This window comes from Salvia hispanica, chromosome 6 (assembly GCF_023119035.1).
Source record: "Salvia hispanica cultivar TCC Black 2014 chromosome 6, UniMelb_Shisp_WGS_1.0, whole genome shotgun sequence".
NCBI classification, from domain to species: Eukaryota; Viridiplantae; Streptophyta; class Magnoliopsida; order Lamiales; family Lamiaceae; genus Salvia; species Salvia hispanica.
Genome location: NC_062970.1, coordinates 38,860,019 through 38,881,050, shown reverse-complemented (window position 1 = coordinate 38,881,050; position 21,032 = coordinate 38,860,019). Strand labels below are relative to the sequence as shown.

The following is a 21,032-nucleotide window of genomic DNA, read 5'->3' as shown; positions in this document are numbered from 1 at the left end:
TTTTGGGGATAAATGAGCAAGGTATGCATGCAACATACAAAATTCATTTTGTTTAATTTCTATGTTTGTGTACTTCATCCACTACGAATTGGTTGACTGTCTCAAGGTTGTTGAAAAATATAATCTTCATGAATTTTGTTTTCTGTTGTTTTTCTAGAGGAGAAGCAATATTTATGTGTATTTCTGTGTTTGTCCGTTGATTTTTTTATTTGAAATGATTTTGATAAGTTCCAGCGACTTATAAGCTGTTGTTTCAAATTGTGAATATAAGTTACCCTATAAGCTATTGTATCCTACTTATAAGTTCCCTAGCGGAACCAAAAAAGCTTAATAATTGGGCTGAAATCGGTAGAAATAGACGGTTTAATTATATTTCAACATACACCTTACGTTTTTCGTATATACACGTATTTTCACACATAACCGAAAAAATGGTTTATGGTTTATGGTTTACAAAAATAACATGTAGCATTTACTTTAAACTTTCGCACGATAAAATTATACTCCATCCGTCTACTATTAGTAGTCTGGCCTATTTTCCCATTTTACTCCACCGCGAATAAAAATCTCAGTTTATTTTTACTATAAATAGTAATATTATCTCATATTCCACTGACGCAATTTACTCACAATTCATTTAAAATTAATATATACAAATGAGACTTATATTCCACTAACTTTTGTTCATTCGCTTTTTTTAACATTTCATAAAATCTGTACCGAAAAGAAATAAGACTCCTAAAAGGGGACAGTAGAAGTAGCTATTAGAAAATTTTATAGAAATGATGAGTATATAAATTTAAAGTATCAAAGTTTTATTTTACTAGTAGATAATTGTTACTACTATGTTTCCACATCATTCTTCAATATGTCAGCGTTAAAATCCATATAACTAGCATCTAGGGAGTCATGAACCCATTTCTCATTCAGGTTGTATAATTTGAGATGGAGTACTATTTTGTTATTTTGTGAAAATTCGCACACTGAATCATAAAAAGATCAAACGGTTTGGACACAAACAATTTCCTGTTACAACCCTTCAATTGGCAGATACAATTTACAAACATTCAAAAAGTCACTAACGAACTGTTTATGCATCATCTCATTTGTATGCACTCAACCAAACGTAATATTGGTATAGTAATTTTTCTCCTCCTTTCCCTTTTGTTGGTGTGTTGCTAAGCTGGAAAATCATGTGTTTCGAATGGTTATCGTGCTTACACGTTAACGACATATAGGCATGCACATGACATGAACACAATAACAACACTATTTAATAACCTGACAAAATTAATATGTTTATGTAATTTTCATATCATGTCCAAAATTGGCAGGCAAGTAGAAACTATAAAAAAAGGTTTATAAGGACATCCACAGCCATGGCATGGTTACGGATGCCGCGCCGCAATTGGGGTGCAGGAGACATGGATGGAGGGGCGTGAGTTTAAGAACAATGTGTTAAATGGATGGTGAAAAAAGTAAGAGAGAAGAAAGTAAGAGAGATGAAGAGAGAATAAAGTAAAAGGGAGATGAACTTTTTGCCAAAAATAGAAATAACTCAATTAACTTGGAACTTACCAAAATAGAAAAATGACTCTATTAACATGGAACGGAGAGAGTACTTTAAATGTATGACCCCCCCCCATCCTACCAACTTTTTCAACTCACTTTTCATTACATTTCTTAAAATTATTGTCCAGTCAAACTGTGACAAAATTTATGGGACGAATTGAGTAATTTTTAATATCCGAATGAATTTTCTGTGTTATATTTTTTCATCGTTTTCAATTTTACATTTAAAATACTACTAGTAATTAATAGTACTGATTACTGAATAATGCAATTTAATGTTTATGGCACGGGGAGAGGCATGAAAAGGGCTCAGAATTGTGGGAGTTGTAGCCTGAATCAGAAAATACGGTGACGTGGCGGGGAATTGAGGCCATGGTTGTGGATGTTATAAAGGCCACATTACTTTTATTCTAAAAAATTCACATTATTTTTATTCTAAAAATTCCAAAACCATATCCAGTAATCCAGATCTGGTTTCTCGTTCATGGCGTCAGCAGCACTGACTAAAACTTTTATCCACTCACCTCAAGGCTCAATGCAACTTATCAGCCCACCAGGTCCAAATCCAATTCAAAATGCATGGTTTTTATTTCATTTTCCAAAACGCAAAAATAGGAATCAAATTTAACGTCACTATAGTTGCCTTTTTCAACCAAGAGCAAAGCAATTTCCAAGGATACTACTAAGGCCCCAAAACAGAGCATCTCCCGAAATAACAAAGTAAATTACGACATCAGCGTTATCACATTATTTGAAATGAAATGACCATCACTCCACGTGAACTACAAAAAAAAACGACCCCAAATTTATTTATAAAAAATACATCTAGCCAAATATCCTAGCAAGCACTATATTATGCAAATATAGTAGATACAACAATCACAAAATATAACCAAACATTACTCAAATTCGGTAAAAAAAAAAAAACCAAAAACATACCCCTTCTTCTGCCTATAAAAGTTTCATTTTGTCATTTTGACCAATCCGTTAATAAAAGTTTTATTTCACTTATATTATATAGTATATAATAAATAGCTTAGCATGCCATTCACTAATTTCTCTCATTTCATTATAAAACTAACATACTATAAAAGTTTACTCAAATTTTCACAATTCGAACAATTAAATGACTTCTATTAACGAGAGTATGTATCTAACCACATATACTATTATTAAGGCGTGCTCATGTTCAAGTTAAACGAGAGCAGGGGTGTATTTGACTCTGTAAAGTCTTACCTTATTTCCCGCGTAATAAAATATCCAAGTGGAAGAAGTGGTGACAGCCATCCTTTTGTCTCTCTCTCTCTCTCTCCACCTTTGAATGAAACAAAATATCAATTCTAACGGCAAGTGATCTACTCATTGGCATGAGCACATAAATGCTTCCTACATTCAATGTAACTGTCCAAATTAAAGATGAATATTTGTATTAGTAAAAATTCTGCACCGTATAAATAGGAAAAGCTGCCTGTGTTTCATCAACTTACCTATTCGAACACTAAAAAAAGAACATAGGCTTACCATGGCAGATAATACTCACCCCACAGATGATCAGTATTTCACAAGCACAATGACACTTGCACAAATGGGTATAAGCACTGTTCCTGAGAGCTACATTCTTCCTCCAGCGGATCGCCCTACCCTTGAGCTGACGCCACCTTCCTCCTTCAGTGCTTTGCCAGTCATAGATCTCTCCTCTTTCGAGAACCCAGTTCTTCAATCACAGGTGACTGAACAAGTGCAAGTGGCTTGCAAGGAATTCGGAGGTTTTCAGGTATGTTAATAATCACATATAATTGCATAAAAGCCACCTGAACGACAAAACAGATTTTAGGCCATAACTAACAGTGTAAAATTCCTAATAAGTAATGAGAGTGCATTGCATGGTTTAACATCAATAATGAGAGTGCATTGCTAGTGAAGAAAGTAAAACAAAGTGTGATCCTGAAGCAGTTTAGGCAAATTCACTAAAGAATTCCATCTTCCGTGGTACTTATAATGGCTTCTCATTGCAAGAGCAGTCAACTAAAAAGCAGTTTGACTTATAGCACATCATGCACAGTTTAACCACTCTATTCTAAGAATATGTGCTAAAAAATTCTTTTATCCCCTGCAGGTGATCAATCATGGAATTCATGTTTCATTAACGGATGAGGCTCTAGATGTTGCAGAAGATTTCTTTGAGATGCCAAATGACACAAAGATGCGGCTTGCCTCAACTAATGTTCATGAACCTGTAAGGTACGGGACAAGTTTAAATCAAGTCAAGGATAAAGTTCAATATTGGAGAGACTTCATCAAACACTACGCCAACCCAATTTCAACTTGGATCGACTTGTGGCCATCAGAGCCTCCAACTTACAAGTAAGCAACACGATTCAGTCCTTGCACAACTAATAACTAGTCGTATAACATAATATGCCACGTTCAATAAAATATACTCCTATACTGACATTCTTATTTTGCCTTATCATCACTATCCCAAGTCAAAACATAAAAGGTGGAACTCAAAGAGTATGAATTGATTTTGTAGGAAGAAAATGGGAAACTATGCCAAGGCTGTGCTTCTTTTGCATACAAAGCTAATGCAGATAATATTTGAGAGTTTGGGTCTACGATCAGACTACTTGCAGAATGATGTGGAGCAAGGCTCCCAAGTCTTAGCCGTGAATTGCTACCCTGCTTGCCCAGAACCAAAATTAGCTCTGGGCCTCCCCCGGCACTCGGATTATGGATTGTTAACAATCATCCTCCAAAATCAAGAGGGTCTAGAAGTGATGGGCAACAATGAGAAATGGCAGCCTGTTCCAGTAATCAATGAAGCATTAGTGGTACAGTTGGGAGATCAAATGGAAGTGCTAAGCAATGGCCGATATAAAAGTATTGTTCATCGAGCAACTTTGAATTCAGAGAAAAAGCGTCTTTCAATTGCTAGCCTTCACAGTCTGGCAATAAACAAAAAAATAGCACCTGCTCCAGACCTAGTGGATGAGGGACATCCATCGTCCTACAAAGAAGGCAGCTTTGAAGATTTTCTGAAGTTCCTTTCAGATAATGACATCCTAGAAGGAAGATACATAGACACATTGAAACAAAATTCAGACAGTGTTTCTGAAGCAAAATGAGTGCTAGTATGATTTTCAGATGTTCCTTTCAGCTTGATCTGTCATTCTTCAGGATGATTCTGATTTCAAAAACTGGAAAGTACATCAAGATATCAATGGGTGGCACTGAGGTTTGCAAAAGTTCTTAGAATAAAAGTAAAAAGAGAAGCCAAGTATTCAGTGATATGCCTAGATATTTATATTCCTGTCATGCTAGAAAGATATAGATAATAAATTAATAATGCACGCATTTTGATATCCTTTTTAAAATTATCCAGCATCATATGTAATCATTTTTCAACATCCACCTATGTTTACAAAGGAAACCTTTTAATGATACAATAAATAATACAAAATACTTGCACCTATTGCCCTGTTACGAAACTTTCGTTACAGGGCAATCAATAGTTGCTAATTAGTATTCTAAGTTTAAAGAATTCCCATGTAGTTAGATTTATTTTTAGTTGCTTTCCTTTTTTCATTCTGCTCCTTCGCGATGAATAAAGATTAGAAAAGACAATCTTAGAATGCATATTTATTTAATCTATTATTCAACCTTCCAGAATCTACTTTGTTGCACAATGAATCTCATTCCTAAGCTTGAACAGTCTCAGTGAGTTTTTTTTTGAGACATAAACAAAACTATACCAGACATATGTCCATACAAAGAAAATGTGTGATATCATAGCAAAACAAACCATCAACCTTTAGAGTTTAAGAACTGGACATTTCGTCAGTTGTCTCCATGAAATTGATCCCAATAATCTGTTTAACTTCGGCAATATAAAAACAATCTGCGATAAATAACCATTCTTACTAGGTTAGGGGAACATATGCTGTACATCTAATTCATTGAATGCTTAGAATGACATCATGATATGTGCACATAAACTATTGTTCATATTATTCTACATAATCACAAGGATTCAGTTGTGGACTATTTAGGAGTTGAATAAAGCAAAAAGTAAAAACAAAAAAGTCAAAGAAATAAGTTAATATTTATTGAATAAATATCTACCAAAAGGACATGAACAAAATTTTAGATTATACAATTGTGCTACAATCTACCAGACAAAGACAAGCCTCTATAATGAGTACCGAATAAATGCGAGCTTGATTTCAAAACACAAATTAATCCTTCCCCTCAGCCATTTTTCTTATATTTCATCAGCGCACAATCATATTTATTTGCCCATCAAATATTATCGCCTACATATATGACGTCTGCCAGTCAACATGACACGATATTTCACGCCATGTATTGAACGCGTAAGGAAATTAAAAGTTATTCGATTCATATGCATGCATAATATACGTACAAGGAACACAATGACACGACAAATTCCACGTCGGTTTTTAACAATTACACAACCTGCAACTGTAACTGTAATGTTGTTCTTTCTCGCAATCTTTCACCTTGCATGCTTTAGTACCTAAAGGGTGAAAATATTTCCAAACAATTTGAAGGCTCATATCATCACCCTTTGCATTTTGCAAGTATGGTGGCAGAAAATCAAAACTTAACACTATATTTTTCTCTCTATATATGTATAAGTCACATTTGGAAACTTGAGAGTGTGCACTGAATTCGGAGGTGACCTGCCTCTAATATGAAATTTATCGTTGTCCAACGGTAAATTTTTTAAGGGAAAGCAAGGTTGTAAATAAGTCTAGTTATTCGCCAGCTACTCGTATTTCAATCTGGAAGCTCATTAGCATAAGTGAGTCAAACTTAAGCTTGAAACTACTCACCCCATTAGCTGGAGTAGGCTCATATATATACTAATAAGCTCAATTAAATGTTGAAGGAAAGTTATTGTTTTAGGAAATATTATAATTGTTCAACAAATGACATGTATTTAAAGGTTAGATATATATTTTCAAAGTGTGTCAGAGTTAGATTAAGCTCGTGAACCTTGAATTTCTTTGGTAAACTAAATCTCGAGCTGAGCTCCATTCTTATTGTCGAGCTGAGGTTGAGTTTAACAATATGTGCACCAAATTACATCCACCGAAAGCATAATTCGAAGCCTGGTATGATACCAGCGGCTACGAATATTGACACCAACCAAAACCACCGTACATTGAATCTCATGTTACAATTCATTTATTCGCATTGAAAATATTTATAAAAAAAAAAAAAAAAAAAAAAAAAACATTATCACATAATTGATCCGAAACGAAAACCTCATACACCGAATGGCATATAATTACGAAATTTAAGCACAGATAAAAACTTCCAATCTTCTTGCATTTACAACTATTTCATTTGCACATTACAGACTAACATGAGAATTGAATGAAAACCATATATTATCGGCACTCCTAACTATACAGCTCATCGGATTTAAGCATTTAAAGATGAGTACTAACCAAATTTTTGCGCCGGCGATGGTCCCCTTCTGTCGTCGTCGAAGCTGAGGCAATTTCTTCCTCTTTTCCGCCATCGGTAAGAGCTTGTTTCATCTCCTTTCCGGCCATTTTCTGAGCAACTGAATAATGCGATATTTTAATTTTCTGGGCTGGGCCTACTTACTGGATGGGCCAGTTCGCACAAAAGCCTACCTCGCTAAATATTTTGGGCCCACTTCTTTGTTTCAAAACACTCCACATTGTAGAGTAACATCATTAAACTACTTCCAACGTTTGGTTGTTTTTCTATTTTTAAGTATCAAGATTATCGAGTCATTTTAATTTGTAGCAAAACTTAACGCTCTCTCTTATGTCTCTTATCTCTCTTACTTTATTCTTCATTCACTTAACACATTATTTTAATATCTTTGTGCAATAAAAATAACTCAACTAAGAATAGAGAAACTATTTACATTACATTAGTCCTAAGATACTTCCACATGAAATATAATCTATAATATACTGTAGTTTTAATTAATAAAGATAGTAGTAGCAAATAATTACACTAACAATATCAATTACAATAATTATTGTTTTTATTATTATACTAATATTAACAATTTTTTGAAATATGGTCCGAAATGTTAGGAAATACACTTTTGATTACTTTCCTGACAAAAAAAAAACTTACCCTGTATTTTGTTCGGAGATATGCTATTAATAAATGTCAAATATTCTTTACCAAAAAAAAATGTCAAATATTTTAAAATTTTAGACAGAACAATAAATTAACATCAATGTAACAATTTTTAATGCAGTCTTAAAAATGAACAGTTTCGAAAAAGTTGGTTTTCTAACTTAGAGATAGTAAAAACAAGATGAAACACAAAAATAAAAGTGTGAATCAATTATTTTGGCTGTTCCTTAGGTAATTTACAAATCGATGGATTAAGCGCACAACACATTTGACAAGGGATGTAAAAAGGGTAATAAAAGGCAACATACTTGAGATTTCAGAATGTAATGTCAAAACAAACAATTCAAAACGTGTTGCCAGATTCACGAAGCAAAACTGAGAATCAATGTCACAATTAATAGCGAGCGGCAGGAAGCAGCACAAGGAGCATCTCATTTACCACCCAAGGTAGGGAACTGCCCAGGGTCTTCGATGGCTGGTGCTTGGAAAGTGTTCCTGTCACTTGGCCCACCGAAGCCTCCTCCTCTGCCGCCACGGCCACGACCTCGTCCACGACCGCCAGGGCTGTAGTACTTCTCCCCCTCAGCAGGTTTCAAGAATTCATTGATGCTGACAGCCTAGAACAGCCAATAAAACAGACATCAGATTTCAATCCAACAAAATTTCTTCACTTTTACAGCATTAATCCCAGTCTTCACAAAATAGATGTGGATATGTTCATCACCATTAGTAACTGAAAACATTAAATATCTACAATTGCAGGCTACAGCAACTAAGTGGCAAATAAACAATAGGAAAAAGATGCTCTTTGGCACTTGTTCAGCCAATATACATCATAAAAACGTGGGATATATATTCAGCTTCCATGGAAGTATACCTTTTTAGCTCTCTCTTCTTTCTCTGCCAACTCTTTCTTTTTATCCTTCTCGGAGCCCTGCAGAGAAGTATCTCATTAATAACAGAAAAATCAACTCTTAAAATAAGGTAACTTCTAGAAGCAATAGCCAAAAAAAAAAGGTTAAAAGGAGAGACAGAAATAAGCATTCAGTAGGGAGTACAGTAATTCACCAATTTAATGAAGATATCATCATTAGCTTTCTTGTTTGAGAGTGCTTGCATTGATTCAAATTCTTTTGCATCGACCTTCCTTTCCTCAGATTTAAGACCAAGCAAAGCCTTCCTTTTCTCCTCGAGAAGCTTCTCATACTCTTCCAGTGTCATCTCCTATAAACAATTATTTTACAACATCAAAGTCAAAGTTAAGGGTGTGGTTGTGATTCCTAAATCAAAAAACAAAAAGGTAGTGTCTGCCATAAAAATAGATACTTTCATCGGGCACAAGTAAGACGAGTAACACAAGTCAAAAGCTTCCACAAAAAGCTTCAAATTTTTCACCTTATCCTCAGGCTTCTCTTCATTTTCCTCTTTAGTACCTTCCTTTTCTACATTTTCAGCAGCATCTTCCTCTCCCAAGGGCTTCTCCACATTCAGATTTTTCTCATCTTCATTACCGACTTCCTCAGTCACTCTGAAAAGAAAATTCAGTTAACCAAACAGCAGATTGTAGGCGAAATGGAAACATATATGCATCCCAGAATTTCAATGAACTCTAACGGTCACTAAAAATAATTAAAATTCTTACTGTGCCAATTCATCAGTATGCATTCCCCAGTTTCCCCGACCTGACCCTTCTCGTTTCATCTCAGTTCTGCATTAAAGAACAGGGTAAGTGACATTACCAACACAAACAAACAGACAACAGACGTAAACAGCTACAAAAACATCCACTTCTCACATACCCACGGCCAGTTCCACTACGGCGCTCGAGAGGCCTACGAGTGCGGTCTCGGTCTCCTTCCCCAGAATCTCCATTGCTGTAACCACCTCGACGGCCACCAGAAAATGAACCACGGGGTCCACCATAGCCGCCGCCACGCCTTTCAGATGATCTTCCATCAACCTCGTCAGGTGCACCCTGAGCAGCAAATACTTCCTTATTGCCATATGAGTTTTCATTGTTGGCAAAGTCTCTATTGGGACGTGCACCACCATCACGAGCATATCCACGTCCTCGACCTCGTCCACCTCCTCGGGCAGAATCGTATTTTGCCTCTCGGACTGATTTGTATTACAAGTCGGAGGAAGGTGACAATGATTTTAACAGTGGCCAAAAGAAACACACATAGATACTTAAAAATGAATGAGAAAAGATAAATTCTACACAGAATACAACTACCTAAAAGTCGGTGTATTACATTCAACTGACCATGAATTGTAAAATTAGCACTATCAAATCAAAGTTGCAATAAAATCTAAACTAAAAATTACCGTGGATCAAAAAGTTTAGCTAGAAGCATTTCAGCCCTAAAAAATCACGGTTTACATACTACAAACTTCTCACTAACAAAACTTTATTGCGATAATCCAAGCACAACAAAACTATTGAATAACGCAGTATCTCAATTCTCACATTCCTTATTCTTAAGAATTATAATCGATAGAGCCATAGGGGGTCAAAACGCATATCTTTTCGAGAAGACAAACAAAATAACAAATTTAATACAAACAGTCATTTCATATTCTATATAATAATAGATAGAGAAATGGTGAAAAGAAGCACTCACCAGCCTGAGCCGGGGGTACCGGCTTGGAGGGGAGTTTCGGCTGCACTGCATGCTTGGGCGGTGGTGCTATGGTTTTCTTCTGCTCGATCTTCTGCTGAGCCGCGAGGAGTGAGGGGTCCTCGGTATCGTCACCCAGAAGATCAAACGGGTTTATTGTCGCCATCTCGCAACAAAACCAAGCAAAACCTTGTTTTTATAGATTATTGATAAGCAAAACCTTTAATTTAAGGTCGTATTCATATTGGAATCGACAGATCTTGGTGAGGGAGAATAATAGATAATGGCAAACCCTAGCCGCAATCAACAGTGAGTATAGAAAGAGTGAATAGAAATTAGAAAGAGTGAGGTTTATCTATAAACGGGGCGGTGCCGGTTCTTCCTTTTTTTGTTTTATTATTTCCTTATTTTAATGGTATTTATTTATAGGTATAAATCGATAAAAAAAAAATCTTAGGATTTTATTTTTCAAATTATATAAGTACGTCATATGTATAAGATTCTGAATCATGATTTTATTTTTTAATTATAGACGTCATAAGATACAATTGTAAGATTCAAATCATGAAATAGATATGAACAGTATAAAACATCATTCGTATTTTATGCATGATTCATAAAATTCAATAATATTTTGTTTACTTTATATTAGAAAAAAAAAGCTTTATAAATAATGTAAAAACTTTAATAAAATATACAAATATTAAATAAAAGTATTTCATAACATTTGTAGTATCTGTATTTCATTAATATTACTTCAATTAGTAATTCATAGCAAATAAATTTAATGCTCCAACATATTGTTATTCAACACTATTTTGAGAGAATATTATTATTGAATAGTATTACAGTTATCACCTCTGATATGTACTACTATAAAATAACAAATCGGCAGACTGCATTTAAATTAATATTATTAATAATACTAGTTTAAAATAATAAATAAAATATCTACGACAATTCGATATCCTATATAGAGGAAATCTACAAGGAATCTTATATTTCCATAGCAAGTGTATTTGCAATTAATTATGTATGCAGACTATAGTTCTAGCAAAGTGGTGGGATTTTCAGAATATCAATGTAAAGTTTTTAAAAATACCATACCATATTCGGCTCGACTATATACAGTTCATAAGTGATCACTCAATAACAAATTTAGTATCCTAAAAGTTGTAAATACACTTGAATTACAATTTGTCGATCAACTAGCCAAATTATCCACAAGTCAATCTGGACAACAAAACACGTGTACTGCACTGAACGCATAGTTAACTTACACCCAAGTGGACCAACCTAATGCAAATCGGTCATAGAATTATATCTAGGCATTTACAAAAATAGGATACTGAACATGTCATTAATGTAATATCGCTGGAATGACTTTTTTACTCTTAAGAGTTTTTTCACCAACAACCTCATAAGGTCAATTTTTGTCAAATTTGCTTACTCCTTTTTATCGCTGCTCTCATTTTTTTTTCTTTCGATATGTCCATTTGTTATGTTCAGTGTTGACTTTGATGCAGAAGATCATGATTCTTTCCAATAACTATTCTTATACAGTCATCATATCTCTTATTTTGTCATCACGTTAATTTTTTTGCTGAGACACTTATTGGTGTCAATGTGCAACCTATTGTACGAACAATAGCAAACTATGGAACAAATATCTTCAACAAATTCAATATCATGTTGAACTCGTTTACATATGATTACATTAGTATTTGTTCTATCGTTCTAAAACTAAACAATTGTATGATCATATATACCGCATCTAGAAGGTTCTGATATTCACCACATCCTTAATAAATCACAGTCAAATCACCTCAACACTTTTATGTCCAAGTGAGAGAATAATATAGAGAAAGTCTTACCTACATTATTATCTATCTTACTTTACCATTTCTCTACTTTAACTATTTTTTTATCATTTTTACAAAAAGAGGGCAGGAAAGTCAATGGGACTGCTAAAGCGGGACAAGGAAAATATAACACTTAGAAAAAAAAAATCAGTGCTAACATTTTTTCGACTACCATAATTTTATTAATGACCTATGCATCTCTCCAAGAAAGTGATAATGCTACTACCGTTATAACCATTAACGGATAGTAACTATTCCCAATCTGTAAAACATAATCTACACAAAGCATATAATAATGAGAAGCAAGAAAACATGATTCATATTGTCAAATGGTAAAACGTGTTTTTCCCAAATTTTACGAATCAAAACTGAGCATCAAGGTCAAGAGCATACTAATCATTCTCTTGCTACTAACTCTAGAAAAAAGCTATAAAAAAACAAAAAAAGACGAAATAAAACAGTTGAGAATAACTGTAATTGTGTAGAATCAGATCACACACAAACATGTTGCGCATAAATATGTAGAACTTTTTGTTACAGACTACTCCATTCTTCCTGTATTTCTCCAGCCCCACTGGTTAGAGCTGCATAATACGCGGTGGAAGCAGTACAAGCAACATCTCATTTGCCACCCAAGGTCGGGAACTGCCCGGGATCTTCAATGGCTGGTGCTTGGAAACCACTCCTGTCATTGGACCCAACATAGCCTCCACCTCTTGGTCCACGGCCTCGGCCCCTCCCACGGCCACCAGGGTTGTGGTACCTCTCTCCCTCAGCAGGCTTCAAGAATTCATTGATGCTGACAGACTAGACAAGTCAAAAGAACATGTATCAGATTCTGCACAAATTCGTATCGGTCCAGAAACTAACTAATAATCTATTTAAATAGGTCATGTGCAAATTCAACATATGGTTAAACACAACTTCAAGGCTAAAATAAAATTATGTGATCAAGGTCAAAACTTGAAATTGCCGCATAAACAACATTAAGAACACTGAAATCATACAAGATGTATGATCCTCACCCATAATATAGATGCAAGAATACCTTGGCCCAAGCTATATGCATATGAAAGAAATAAAAAAATAGTAGTATGCACAAATGATACCTTTTTAGCTTTTTGTTCTTTCTCTGCTAAATCTTTCTTTTTCTCATTCTCGGAACCCTGCAAAGAGGAAAAACGTTTATAAAAAGAAAGGGAAGAAACTATAAATATAAGTAATATATTGAAGCAACAAAAAGAAGTAACAAAGGACTGAGATGCACATATTCATCAAGTATGAAGTTAAGTGGTTCACCAATTTAATGAAGACTTCATCATTAGCTTTCTTGTCTGTGAGCTGTTGCATTGAGGCAAACTCTTTTCCATCAACCTTCCTTGCTTCAGTTTTAAGAGCAACCAGAGCCTTCCTTTTCTCCTCCAGAACCTTCTCATATTCTTCCAATGTCATCTCCTGAAAGACACAAGTTATCTATGTCAATACAAAATAGGAAAGTTACAGAGTTATTGCTCACTGTCTTCAAATCCATCATGAGACATTGCTTAGGTTAAAAGAAAGCAGTAAGATTGAACAAATATGTTCAAATCGTATTTTTTTTAAACCTTATCCTCAGCCTCTTTCTCTTCATTTTCATCTTTAGCAGCTTCCTTTTCTCCATCTACTGCAGTGTTTTCCTCCACAGGGGGCTTCTCCACATTCAGGTTTTTCTCATCTCCATCAACAGCTTCCTCAGTCGATCTAGAAAAACGACAATTAGTTACCAACCCGTAGATGTCTGGCATCCTCAATGAGCTGCAATGGACAAGAAACACATTAAATTCTTACGGTGCAAGTTCATCTTCAGGTGCTCCCCAGTTTCCACGACCAGATCCTTCCCGTTTCATCTCATTTCTGCATAAAAATAGAAATCAGTATATGGAAACATGATAAAATTCAACCTCAGACTGCTGTAGATACACCATGCTAATTGAAAACACAGAACGCAATCCACACATACCCACGACCAGTTCCACTACGGCGATCAAATGTCCTTCGAGGGCGCTCCACTTCTTCTCCAGCTTCTCCATTGGTGTAACCACCTCTCCGTCCACCACGGAAAGAACCACGGGGTGCTCCATAGCCACCCCGCCTTTCATAAGAATTCCCATCCTTGTCAGGTGCACCCTGAGGAGCAGAGAACTCCCTATTGCCATATGAATTTCCATTGCTGGCACCCTCTCTATTGTGTCCTCCACGACCACGGCCAAATCCACGACCACCACCACGGCCACCTCGTGCAGATTCAGCTTTTGCTTCTCTGACTGATTGGATGTACGAATGGAAACGTGAGCAATAACACATGACAAAATAAAAGCAGCGCAAATAAATCATCAACATATTCCATGTGCGACATTTATAGCACGTGAATCCAGAAAGGTATACACCAAATCAATCATACAGACTCCATTTGAACCGTCAGGTTCACAATTTATGCTAAATTCCAAAATACTAACTTGAACACTACCACAAAAAAACTGCTCGTATTACTATTTGTGCTAACGTTGGATCAATTGATGAATAAGAACAAATTTATCTAAAAAACAATAGAAATATTCAATATACCCATTGTTAGATAAAAAAAAATGAGCAGATTTCAATAAGCCAACCAAAATAGAAAATTTATCGAAAAACAGTATTCATATAATGAGGCGAGACAGAGAGTTAAGGCTAACCAGCCTGAGCCGGGGGGAGCGGTTTCGATGGGAGCTTCGGCTGCGGTGGCTGCTTGGCCGGTGGTACTACGGCTTTCTTCGGCTCGATCTTGAGCTGAGCAGCAAGCAGCGAGGGATCCTCTGTATCATCGTCCAGCAAATCAAACGGGTTTATAGTCGCCATTTCTTGCTCAATAACAGCAAATAGCAAAACCCTGACAAAACAATTTCTCACTCGAAGAGGGGAGAAGAATGAAACCCTAGCCGCCTGTTGAAAGTGAGGTTTATCTAAACGTATATACCTGTTTATATACGTTAATATTTTTATTTTTATTTTTTTTAAACGCTCTATTTAAATGCCAAGACTCTATTTTTATGCGTTACACCTAAATCATCGATGTTCGACTATTATTATTATCTCTATTTGACTAAGGAGGGGTGCAAATGTGAAATAAATAAATTTCAAAACCTAAATCATCAGCCTGAAGATATCATCTGGGCTTCAAAGTGATTTTACTGTTAGTAATGTTCAATTAAATACAACATTAAATTCATAGTAGTATTATGTACTTTTGTAAATATTTTTGTTTGCGTGCTCGTGGGCCGTGGCCACCATATATACATTAACGGGATATTACAATTTTAACAAGATTAAATAATATCCCAATAGTTATATAAGATTTCCAAATCTATCACAACATTTGTAAAATATCAATTTTATATATAATCATCTAAACTTTTATAAAAATTATCATATGATTCAATTTTCATTATCGTATTGATGACATGACTCTATGTGAAAGAAGGTGGGCAGTTTTTTATATACACATAATCTTTAGGTATGCTATATCACCAATATGAAATTGAATTATAACAGATTTGATAAAAGTTTAAAAGATTGTACTATATAAAATTAATATATTTTACAAAGATTATGATAGATTTCAAAACATTATAAGGTATTAGAATATATATAACCATTATTAATCCTTTGGTTGTACATTACAAGACTGCAACCATAATCCGCACCATAATGGTGATATGAACTTACTAATATGCACTAAGATTAAAAATCTGTAATGAAGTGATTATGTTTATTTGATTTCTCTGTAGCTTACATTGAAGTTTTGCTTTTTGAGATGTTCAACACACTCTGATTGCCCAGACTATTTATTGATATTGAGATGTTTGGGTTTAGATATTTTCATTCTGGATGCAAATTGGTGTTGTTACAGTTACCCTGCTAATGAAGAGTTAAAGACTATGGATAATCTTGGAATGGAGATGATGGATATAATTTTTTTCAGATGTTCTATCTATATATTTTGATGCTGTTTTGGTTTAAGATTGAGTGTTGATTTTACCATTGTAACTTCGTTGATAGTTTGTTGGCAGCGGAGCTTGGCCAAGAATCGGGAGAGTCCGGCCTCTGGACGGATTCATGTGCCCCCGGCTAGCAGTGGCAGACGGCTTCAACCACTTCCTCAATAATCTCTAAATGTGTCGATAATACTAAATCATCATCTCTTTGTAATCAGTAATCATATCTATGTAAGCACTCATCAAGATCTAGTTATGCATATTTTTCACCTTATGTGGAAGAAATATAGCACTTTCTTGAGACTTTATTTTTGGATTACACCTCATTTTGAAAGTTCAGACATGAAAATCTAGTATTCCACATTTTTAGATTACACTTCACACTACGTAGTACTATATGCAGTGGCAAAGAAAGCTTTAAGAAAAGAAAGAAAACATAGATTCTAAAAAATACAGAGACTAATTCAATAAAAATGATTGACATAAACTCTTGCAAGCAACAAAAGTAAAATCAATTGCACACAAATACTCTTTATACATGTTAAATATAAAGAACCAATAAAAATACCCTTTAATCTTTATAGATATTACAAGTATAAAGAAGCAACAAATTATACAGAATCCATACAAACTGAAAACCTTTATGCATAGGAGTATATTTTATCACAATTAAATGTTGGGATGTTTTCATTCCTTCATTTCATTTTAAGGATTAACTTAACCAAGCCCACCTACTTGTAATTAACATAAGTTTAACTGCTTAAACTTAATTAGACAATTGAAGCAAAGACTAATTAAACATGCATGAGATTAACAAATAATGAAGCAATCTTCTTCTTCTTCTATCCAATAGCCAGCATCATCTTCACAAATTCATCGTAATTAACTTGTCCATCTCCATCCAAATCAGCCTCCCTTATCATCTGCTCAAGCTCTTCATCTGTTAATTTTTCCCCTAGGTTGATCATCACGTGTCGAAGCTGCACGAAATCCGATTAATTAATCACAAAATACTAATTAAAATATGGGTTGCAGAGATTAAGGAAATGATAGTTTAAATTGATCTAAGTGCATTTGCTTGATTTAGTCAACTGTATTGGTGATTTGTGTCCACAACCCTGTATAGAGAGACTGGTTGACTCAAAATGTTCAGATGAGTTAAATAAAGTCTCCTTATATTCTTCAACACCGTGTAAGAAATTCAGAGAATATACTATTAACGTGTAATTTTGTCTTTTCGGAAAACATAGGGAGGGGTTGAAATCACATAGGGAGGGGTTGAAATCAAATTTTGTGAATGCCTTGTTTGCCCTTGACAAAAAGCCAAATTGTATGAGACCATGTATGAAATCAATGAATATATGATGAAAACAAATAAAAACACTGTAATTTATATGGTACTTATCAAGTGCAAGTACAATGATTGCTACGGATGATGAACAAACGTGGTTATCATCGAAAAAACACAAGACACACACACATACATAAATATGCAAGTGAATTTATTAAGAAATTGATAACATGATTAATTAAGTTGTTGGTGTATAAATTTCAGACAAATTTTATACCTCTTCAGCTGAGATGTAGCCATTTTGATCCTTATCAAACACTTTGAACGCTTCTTTAAGCTCTTCCTCTGCATCAGTTTCCTAGTAGTATGTTTTTTCATTAGAGATAAATTAGTGTACATAAATAATCAAATAACATACACAATAGTAGGGAGATTGAAATGAATGGATTTACCTTCATTTTGTTGGCCATGAGATTCAAGAATTCGGAAAACTCAATGGTGCCGTTCCCATTGGAGTCGATCTCGTTGATCATGTCTTGGAGTTCTTCCTCAGTGGGGTTTTGGTCCAAAGACCTTATTACAGTCGCCAATTCTTCAATGGTAATGCAACCTGCAATTTTATTACATCAATAATGAAATTTTCCAGAAACATGCAAAAAAAAAAAGAAGCTAAGAACTCTATTAATTAATTACCATCTCCATCTTTGTCAAATAGGCTAAAGGCCTCTTGGAACTCGACTATCTGGTCTCTGTTCAGTGTGTCTCCCATGGCCATTAGGCTTGTGCAGAGAGAGAGAGAGAGAGAGAGAGAGAGAGAGAGAGGATGGTTAGAATGGGTCATTCCTCGATGGGCTTATGTAGAGGGGGGGAGGCAGAAGGAGACAAGAAAATAGCTTGTAAATACATCCCATTTTCATTAAACTTTACGAAAATATAATTATATTGAAGAGTCAAAAACATAAAATAAATAAATAGGGGTCTTGATTTGAGTAGGTCAATATGTGTAGTAGTGCATTATTCTACCGCACACCCCCACGTCAACTCCTTCGTGACCAACGAAAACTAATGCACTCTGGATCTAAATATACACTTTAAAATGAAAAGGGGCCATTAATTAGATCACATGTAGTAATATATATCATTATAGGTAGGAGCCAAACAAAAGATACGTTAATTTACACTAGTACTATAATTTACAGTCAATCTACAATTCTACATTAAATAACTCTAATGCTAGTCTGCTCTATAAGATAGACTGTTATTACTTATTAGTATCAAAAACCAAAACATATTGACGGCGACGCATAATTAGTGTGCAGCGATATATTAGGCTATTATAATAGGCGATAATTTATACTCTCACCGTTCCACAGTAATGGAGGCATTTTTTTTCGACACGCAATTTTAAAAAAATTGTGTTTAGTTAGTCAAGTAAAAGAAAAATGAAGTAAGTGTTAGAAATAAAGGGATAAAATTCTCAAGCCGTTACAGGCGGTACTCTAACTATTACAATCGAAGGAAGATAATAACAATAAGTGGAATGAAAATTACAACGAAAATAAAATAAAACAAACCAACAATAAGTCGAGTCGAGGGAAGCCCTCTTTCCGCAAGACAAATTACGCCCCGTCTATTGCTCACGGAATGACGTATTGCCCCCAAAGATAAAACGACTTTCTCCTAGCGTGTAGAAGCACCTCAAACCCGCTAGGCACCAGCGAACTTGATGAAGTTCCGAGAATCGAGCTATGCAATGCTACTATGATGTAGAGCACTAGAGAGAAGAGAGAATGTTTTTTTGTTGGTGCATTCTCAACTCCAAGACCAAGCCTTTTTATAGGCTAGAGAAAGCACTTGAAAGGCCTTGCAATCAAGATTATCTCTTAATGCATTTGGGGGTTACTAAGATAAAAGGTCATAGGTCTTGGCCACCTCAAAGGTCTCCCACATTTTTCATATGTTTTTTTCCACAATAAGAAAATGAAAAATGTAGAAATAAACTAGAAGAAATATTTTTGACTTTTGCTAAAAAAAAGAAAATGACTCAATTATTATAGAAGGTATCATAGTGACAAAATATCGTGAATGAATGACAATTTATATCTAATATAGTAATATGACACTGTTAATTTTTTCTAATTAACTCCGGTTAATATAATTGTAATGACACAATTGATAAAATGAAAATAAATAAATAGATACAGATACTCCTTCCTACATGCTAGCTGAAAGAGGTCAAAAGTAGCATCTCGTGCCTCACTCACTTTCTCTTACTCCATTGGTAAGCCTAAGCCAGCTCATGTTTTGACCTTTCAAATATTGTGCTTTGGATTTTCTCTTGACCAATTTTCTATGTTCATATTTGGAATTATACACATTTTGAAGAATTTTTCCAACCCCGTTTTATTTTTTTAAATTATATTCATGCAATACTGAAGTATTTTGCTCTGCGAAGGTGCACCATGAAAAGGTTTCGTCAGTTTCTTTCACACTCAATTTATTTATTCTCGTCTTTTACGGAGGTAGTATTAGTTATGCGGATTATCTTGGTTAATTGGAAATGAAATATTTTTTATAAAATTGAGATTCACTTTCCACACAATATTAAATTAACACTGAAAACGAATAGCATTTCTAATAAAACTAAGAGAATTACTGATATAACGAAATTCTAATTTTCTTGAGATTTGTACTCCATGTAACATGGAGTATTTTGTTTTTACAGCTGTTGGCTTTTGATTGTTGTGGAACCATGATAGTTCAAATGGATTAAGTTGATACTCTTAATTAGAAGTGAAAATATAAAAAATTAGTATAAATTGGAAAGCGTTTTCCAAAATCAATGGCCTGGCTGGGCTTCTTGCACGAGGGGGGATTTGCCTTCTGTGTCGCACGTGCGCCACATGTAAGCGGCGCTCTAGATTTTGTTTATTTAATTCTTTTGTTGTATTCCATTAAAAATAGATCTAATGAAGTGCAGTGGAAATTATATAATGCCAATATAATTCTAAAAACATTACAATTATGAAAATTCAAAGAACAAAAAATAGGAGTAATAAATTATGACTAACTTTGAGTTTGATTTTGGGATTGCCTTATTGCAGATATTATGGCTAAAATTAAACATGCTAACGGGATGTAGGAAAGGCGTGTCCTTTTTGTAATTTAAATCTGTTAATATGTTTAGTGGAAGATAAATAGATAAGGAAAATGAAAACGAAAAGGAAGAAAATATATTTTAAGAGAGCTAGCCGATCTAAGCTTGTAAGTAAATTTGTAGTATGTCTAAATTTCTTTGTATGATATAATGACAAAAGAAACAGGATTTATACCGATACAACCTTGCATAATATAAGTATTTCAACATCAAATTGATAATTTGATCGAATTTAATTATTTTTAATTTCTTTTCAGATTTGACACTCAACGTACAAGGTACAATAGTGCAAATCGGATTTGTAAGTATATATAAATTGTTAAAATATTTTTATCTATTATGGTCACATATTTTATGTATTGA

The 21,032-nt window shown here is 34.5% G+C and overlaps 2 protein-coding genes and 1 long non-coding RNA gene across 12 annotated transcripts; all 3 read right to left on the bottom strand.

The window, feature by feature from the left end:
* Positions 1-970: 970 nt before the first annotated feature.
* Positions 971-7,163, bottom strand: LOC125192389. Of its 10 annotated transcripts, XR_007171383.1 has the most exons (7): positions 7,050-7,163; positions 5,382-5,470; positions 4,543-4,769; positions 4,200-4,374; positions 3,113-3,383; positions 2,809-2,973; positions 971-1,183 (listed from the first exon to the last, which is right to left on the bottom strand). It is a non-coding gene; the product is annotated as an uncharacterized LOC125192389 (long non-coding RNA). The 10 variants fall into 10 exon arrangements; XR_007171381.1 differs by having other exon boundaries at positions 3,113-4,374; XR_007171384.1 differs by having other exon boundaries at positions 3,113-4,374; positions 4,543-4,634.
* Positions 7,164-7,907: 744 nt separating this feature from the next.
* LOC125195306 (RNA-binding protein FUS-like) lies at positions 7,908-15,188 on the bottom strand. The gene is made up of 14 exons (XM_048093475.1): positions 14,923-15,188; positions 14,208-14,511; positions 14,036-14,101; positions 13,813-13,948; positions 13,508-13,663; positions 13,318-13,374; positions 12,833-13,015; positions 10,350-10,539; positions 9,525-9,843; positions 9,368-9,433; positions 9,121-9,253; positions 8,794-8,949; positions 8,603-8,659; positions 7,908-8,342 (listed from the first exon to the last, which is right to left on the bottom strand). The coding sequence occupies exons 1-14, from the start codon at positions 15,083-15,085 to the stop codon at positions 8,157-8,159; spliced, it is 2,172 nt and encodes a 723-aa protein (XP_047949432.1). The 5' UTR covers positions 15,086-15,188; the 3' UTR covers positions 7,908-8,156.
* A 1,539-nt stretch (positions 15,189-16,727) lies between these two features.
* On the bottom strand, positions 16,728-18,325 carry LOC125195711 (calmodulin-like protein 11). Its single transcript, XM_048093883.1, has 4 exons — positions 18,206-18,325; positions 17,965-18,122; positions 17,790-17,870; positions 16,728-17,201 (listed from the first exon to the last, which is right to left on the bottom strand). Exons 1-4 carry the CDS (start codon positions 18,285-18,287, stop codon positions 17,064-17,066), a joined length of 459 nt encoding a protein of 152 aa, XP_047949840.1. The 5' UTR covers positions 18,288-18,325; the 3' UTR covers positions 16,728-17,063.
* Between the last annotated feature and the right edge of the window lie 2,707 nt (positions 18,326-21,032).